Source organism: Arachis ipaensis, chromosome B09 (assembly GCF_000816755.2).
Source record: "Arachis ipaensis cultivar K30076 chromosome B09, Araip1.1, whole genome shotgun sequence".
Taxonomy (NCBI): Eukaryota; Viridiplantae; Streptophyta; class Magnoliopsida; order Fabales; family Fabaceae; genus Arachis; species Arachis ipaensis.
The window spans coordinates 10,591,105-10,598,050 of NC_029793.2; the positions used below are offsets into that span (position 1 = coordinate 10,591,105).

At 33.5% G+C, this 6,946-nt stretch overlaps 1 protein-coding gene across 1 annotated transcript; it reads left to right on the forward strand.

Moving 5' to 3' along the window:
• LOC107618718 (uncharacterized protein At2g37660, chloroplastic) lies at window positions 1–5,130 on the forward strand. The gene is made up of 9 exons (XM_016320847.2): window positions 1–408; window positions 1,308–1,420; window positions 1,675–1,728; window positions 1,877–1,961; window positions 2,155–2,260; window positions 3,415–3,501; window positions 3,634–3,731; window positions 4,136–4,245; window positions 4,840–5,130. The coding sequence occupies exons 1-9, from the start codon at window positions 108–110 to the stop codon at window positions 4,903–4,905; spliced, it is 1,020 nt and encodes a 339-aa protein (XP_016176333.1). The 5' UTR covers window positions 1–107; the 3' UTR covers window positions 4,906–5,130.

Sequence of the window (6,946 nt, forward strand, 5' to 3'; positions counted from 1 at the left end):
GGTCATTGTTTATTAATCGAAAAATAAAAATAAAAATAAATATAAATATAAAAGTAGTGGTGAGTGGTGACTAACGTCTAATAACAGAATCTCTTCTGATTGTGTTCATGGCTTCAACAATTGCAACTGCTACAATCCCTTTCTCTTCCCTCAAAATTCAGTGCCTTTCACAGCCTCAAGTTTTCACTAGAATCCCTGTCGCTTCTTCTTCTTCCGTTGCATTGAGATGGAGCTGCGATTCCAAGCGCGTTCATGCAAACGCTGTTTCCACCGAGAGGGAAGGATCGCAAAACGCTGTGAGCAACAAGGAACTCGTTGAAATTCGGAGTTCAGAGTCAAAGGAAAATCGCCAAAGCACGCCAGCGTCTTCAAAACTTGTTCTCGTTGTTGGAGGCTCTGGAGGAGTTGGTAAGATCGAATTGAATTTTGTTACTTCGTGAAAAATATATTAGGGTCTCTACTTGAATAAGTTGTAGTATATCAGTATGTGACAGAAAATTTACAGTTTTTGTTTGAGTAAGTTCTAATTCTTAGAACAAAACTGGTTATGTAGTAATGAAAAGGGTTGTTACTACATAACTGTGTATCAATTCACTCTTTTGTTTTTTAAAATATTTATAGAACTAATAGAAATAGAATTAGTTGAGATGACAAATTGTTTATTATTTAACTAAGTGGTTTGGGTTCAAGTTTTTGAAAATAGCAAAAGAATATTTTTTAATGGATAAATGATATTTTAGAAAAAAATTGTGTGCCATGTTTCCTAGCATCAAAATGATTTCCTTTATACTGGTGTAGGTTAGCGGAATTGTTCTTAAACTATTTTATGAAGGGGGGATTTTGTTCTTCATGATATAACATCTTAAAGAGATAGGATCTGGCTCCTTATAAAGTGTAGGTTGCACTTTAAGATAGTAAAGTGTAGCATTTGAACTGATGATAAAATCAATAGTTTCATATTCAATTATTCAGATTTTACACTTTACTCTCTGAAGTGTGACTAGCATTGCACGCTGGAGATGGAGATAAGTATTTGAGAAATTCTAGTATTGGACATAGTCACATAAGCTTTGGCAAGACTTATGAATTGAGGTGTGTATTTTGAATATGGTAAGTGAGACCTATTTTTATTGTGAGTATGCCCAAAAAGTGATGCTAAACTTGTGTTTATATAAGAATTTATCGTTCTTTTATACATTCATTTTGAAGTCGGGTAAGCTATGGAAATGGCCGGATTATTGAATAGTTATTCATGCCATAGTTTGATTTTGGAATTTTATGAAGTGGTTGTGATATCTGCTATTCAGGGCAGCTGGTAGTAGCATCACTGCTTCAGCGGAATGTTAAGTCACGCTTGATACTTAGAGATCCTGAGAAAGCCACAGCACTGTTTGGTAAACAAGATGGGGATAAATTGCAGGTATATCATTTAATCTCGATCAGCATTCAGAGAGCAAAGCTTGTGTTATTTTGGGCATAAAAAACTGAAAATAGCCAACAATATGGAAAAGATATGCTGATGTTATTGATCTTGTTATTTATTTAAAGTATATATTGATATAAAATGATCAGAGAAAACAATGAAAATTGCAAAGGTTCCATAGTGGCCTTATGTTTATATTGCTTTTCGTTATTTATTAAAAAAAGGTCTTATGGAGTTTCTGGACATGACAGGTAGTCAAAGGCGACACAAGGAAGCAGGAAGATTTGGATCCATCCATGTTTGAGGTCTACTTTCATAATTCCTTTTCAATGCCTAATACCATTTGATAATATGAAATTTTTCATTTTGCTGAGTAACTTCATTCACCAAAGGAAATGTATTGTAATAATGTTCTTTCTCTTTCTTTTTTTTCTTTGTTTACTTGCTTTATAGGGAGTTACGCATGTGATTTGTTGCACAGGAACAACTGCTTTTCCTTCCAGACGGTGGGATGATGATAATACACCAGAAAGAGTTGGTAAGAATCATATTATGAATAAATTGCATTATTTGATTCCATAAATAATCAAAATTGAAAATTATTTAGTTGATTTAAGTTTTTGAAAAATTAAGTAGATGGGTAATGCTTTTATTGAAAGTTGCTTACCACATATAAAAAAATCCATCAACTTCTCCATATTTTGATTTTGATTATAAGTATTTATTTGAAGATTGGGTGGGAGTGAAGAATCTAGTTTCTGCATTGCCTTCATCAGTGAAGAGAGTTGTTCTTGTGTCATCAATAGGTGTGACTAAGTCCAATGAATTGCCGTGGAGGTAAGCATACACGAGTAAATTCTTAAAGACAAAGTTGTACGTGACTTTGTTAAACCATCGGTTGCTTTGCTAGAATGCTGAAAGCAGAATCTTCTTTTCTTTATTTGGATTGGGTCCCTTCGAAAGTTCTAATGAAAAATTGGATGAAAACATTAATTTAACATAACCATTATGGGTTGTAAAGACTCTTCGTCACAGATGTGAATCTATGATTCCTAAAGAAGAATGAACTAAAAAATTAAAATTTACTTATATTTGTATTGTTATTTTGAATTCAAATTACCAGGTTTGCTTTCAATTGGCTATTCTTGATTGAACATTTGGTTTAAATATGTATTGTTACTATTGTGCTCCAAATTCGTATAATCAGAATAGCAATAGTTGACTTCTGTTCCTTTGTAAACTTCTAGCCTTAGGTGGCTATGACAGAGTTGTCTCACTGGAGAATCTCCGACTATATAATGGATCATGAATAGTTGATGACTTGCCTTCAGGTCTCCTACAATAGAAGGTTTTGAAAAGGGATTTGATTTTGGATGTACCTTTAACTATTAGGACTTTATGCAAGGTTAATATTTACACTAGATGGAGATTGAAACAATGCTTTCTCTAATATCAGGGTCATTTATAACCATGGGTTCGTTACCCAAAGTGGCAGTGGACAAAACTATGGTTATGTGTACACTTCTTGAAAGGGGGGCCTAGGAGGTACAGAAGACAAAATCCGGCTACAGATTACAAATTTGACACACATTCAGGAGACAAAATGAATAAGACCATTTTTTTCTGGCCTCGGTATTATTTGTTTTGAGGGGTGTAATTGGAAGTTAGAAGTTTAACTAGTGGGGATCAAAATAGGTCATAGAAAATTTTCTAGATTTGTTTAGTTTGAATTCAACTTCATTTAGTAATTGAAAGAATACGTGCTTTGAAAATTTTTCTAGATTTCTTAGTTCGAATTGAACTTTATTCATGTTCACAAGTGCAGGCTGTTTGTTAATTATGTACCATGTCACTAAGTGACAAGGAAACAGCAACAAATTCCAGCTGAACCTCTATAAATTGTTGTGTCATGAAATCATGTTACCTATCTTGGTAAAATTTCTTCTCCAAATTCTAACTCGTGTACTTGTTAATGTTGATTTTTCATGTAGCATTATGAATCTATTTGGTGTTCTTAAGTATAAGAAGATGGGAGAGGATTTTCTTCGGAGTTCTGGTATTCCATTCACCATAATCAGGTAAGATGCAAAATATACATATCTCTACCCGAAGTTCATATCTGACAAACTAAGAGTTGGAGGACGTTTAAATTGGATCATGTTTGACTGAAGTTCTTCATGTCTCATATGGGATATCTAAATGCATTTTAGACCTGGAAGATTGACTGATGGACCATACACATCTTATGATTTAAATACTTTGCTCAAAGCAACAGCTGGAGAACGACGAGCAGTTCTTATAGGTCAAGGTATGTATACAATGCTCATTATTCAAAGCAATTTTCTTTTATTTTTTAGTAAATGGACAAAAGTACACATGAAAGAATTTGAAGTGGACAAAAGTACCCACCAAAGTTTATAAATACCAAAAGTACACCCCAAAGATTGATTTTGATGGAGCTAAAGGCCTAATAACTCTGAATTGCCAAAGATTGATTCTAGCCATTAGGAGGAATTTTTGTGTATATTATGTATTGTATAAATATCTGAGTATGAGTAGGGTTTTATCTTGGAACTCAAAATAATTGATTAAGATAGTTAATTCACTTTGTTGGTGTCTTCCCTTGACTCAGTAGATGATTATACCAGATCATTTATACTTTCACTAGTATTTTTTGTCTAAAATTTTATAAAATTTGTGATGGGCTTCCAGGAGATAAATTAGTTGGAGAGGCCAGCAGAATTATTGTTGCTGAAGCTTGCATACAGGCATTGGATCTTGAAGTCACCAAGAACCAAGTATATGAAGTCAACTCTGTTGAGGTAAACTTATATGTTATTATTTTGGTAAATGAAGTTCATTTTTGGATTATGGGAATAGATCTCACATGAAAATTTTACATGATTTTGACCCGTTGATTTTCACCATTGATCAAGAAACTGGGGTCGTGTATCGACCCCATAAACCAATAGAGAAGATTAACACATGACAAGATTATGCGAAATTTTACGCATTGAGGGGATCCATTCGCATTTACACAATTTACATGTGTGTTCATATTAAAATGACCTAATATTATCTCCTACTGTTATAGTGTTAGGCAGTATTTTTCTATAACTTGAAGTAATTTCTGGATGAGACCTTTCTATGGAGATTTTGTTTTAGTACAGAGCTGAATTTTTCTCAAGTATATTACTATTTTAATCCTCGAAAGATTATTCTGCTAAGAAAAATAATCCTGCAAATATTGATAATTATCCTATGATACAGAAAGATTATATTCTTTTCCTGAGTAAAAATGTTTAGTTTTCTACCACAGTTGTCCTCACTTAATGAGAGCTTTTTATTCAGTTCATTTTTTTGCTCATATATTTTTTATGTATGGAAATTGTTATGACATAATGCATATATTTTAGGGTGAGGGTCCTGGAACTGATGCTCAGAAGTGGCAAGAACTATTCGAAGGTGCGCACTCCCAATAACTAGAATTGCAAGTAAATTTTATACCATTTGGAACATGTATATGTGGCAGACCAAAAATAAAGAGAATGTATATATGTATCATAATTAGCGAGTTCAAGATCAATCACACCATTCTAGACGTTTCTTCATTATTCCGATTTCCAAGGTGTAAGAAAAAGGGCTGAAATTCAAATATTCCTAAATTTAGAAGAATTAAAGGATGAGTTGAATTTTGTTAATCGTTATACGGGCGGGCAAATACAGGAGGATCACCCTCCAAAAACACTCTCAGGAGGATCACCCTCCAAAAACACACACACACTCTCTCTCTCTCGTTATAAATTAAAGACTTAATCACTGTTAAATCCAAGTAGTGGGGGGTATACATTTTATAAAAGTTTCAAAGAAAAACAATTATTTACACTTATAAACTTTGCAAACACTAACAAAAGTATCCATAAAAAAAACTAAGGTTATACCAATAAAAAATGAGTTTCATGCAATAAAAATATTCAAATATTAAGTTTTTGTTGATTTTTTAATAAAATTAAGAAACTACTCCCACCATTTATCTTCAACTTCAACTCTACCACTATCTTTTCTTTCTCAAATCTTAAACTTTCACATCCCTGATCCCTCCATTACTCGCACCTTCCTACCACACTATAAAATCAGTCCCTCTCACCCATTTCTCGTCACTCTCCATCACACCCACCACATCAACCCTAAATTGTATTTCACTATCCACTGCACCCCTGCAACATCCCAGACACATTCACCAACACCAACAATAGAGATGAGAGGGACAAAGAAAGTAAATTGAAGTTAAAAATTATATCAAATCAGAAGGAAAAATAGAAACATCGAAGGAGGTTGTGTGTATGTGTGTTTGAGAGAGAGGTGGCAGTGGTGATGGCCCTCACCTCCAATCTTTGTGGCTTGATCAGTTTCTTTGACCTTCGCGGTACAATCGACATCAATCTCTCTTTCATTAACGTCAATGGCACCACCTTCTCTAAAATAACTTAAGATTCCTCGATCTCTTTCTGTCATCCTTCCCTTAATCTTTTTTTTTTTTGCCGAAAAAAAATCTGAATGCTTTTTTTTGTGGTTTGATTACTTGCAGTTGTTGTTGTTAAAAGATGATGTAATTATGATTGTTACGGTAGAGAAGGAAAAAGGTGGAGTTGATAGATGGAATGGTTGAGGTAATTGATGTCAATATCGTCATGGTAGTGGTGGTGGTGGAGTAGTAGAGAATAGAGAATGTGGTTAAGGTGATGGCAATGGAAGATTCTAAAAATTTGGGATATGAGAAAGAAGAGATAGGGATAGAGTTGATATTGAAAATAAAAGGTGGGATAATTTGAGAATTCTATTTAAAAGTTAACATAAATTTAGGATTTTAGTACTTTTGTAACATAGAACCATAGTTGTCAGAACCGACCCGGTGATCGAACCGGTCAGGTCATTGGGTCACTGGGTCACTGGTTCAACCGCTGGGTTACTAGTTGAACCGGTTGACTCGGTCCTATGTAAATAAAAAATAAAAAATAGTTAAAAGTTTAAAATTAAAATTTAAAATACATATTTTTACTAACATTTTAAAATATCAAGTTATTTTACCGGTTCACACCGAGTTTGACCGATTCAGTTCCTTGTGCGGTTCAAACACTGGACCGGACCGGTATAAGGTTCAGTTCACCAGTTTTCTGGTCGAACCGGCCGGTCCGATCCGGTTTTTACAACTATGCATAGAACCCATCTTTCATGGATATAACGCTTTTTTCTTTGGCGAGTGCTTTTAGCATTTGTAAAGTTATGGATACAAATGATTGTTTTTTCAAAGTTTCAAAATCAACGGTTATTAATCATTTACTTTATTACTTTAGTAACTTCCTCAATCTATAAGTATGTACAATTTTCCAAAAAAAAAATATTTTAAGATTATTAAAGAGATGAATTTAATTTTAATATACTGTCAGTGTAAAGTAGTTTTATATATGTATCTAATTATTTATCGTGACATCAGTAAAAATAACTATTTTTTATGTAGATTCG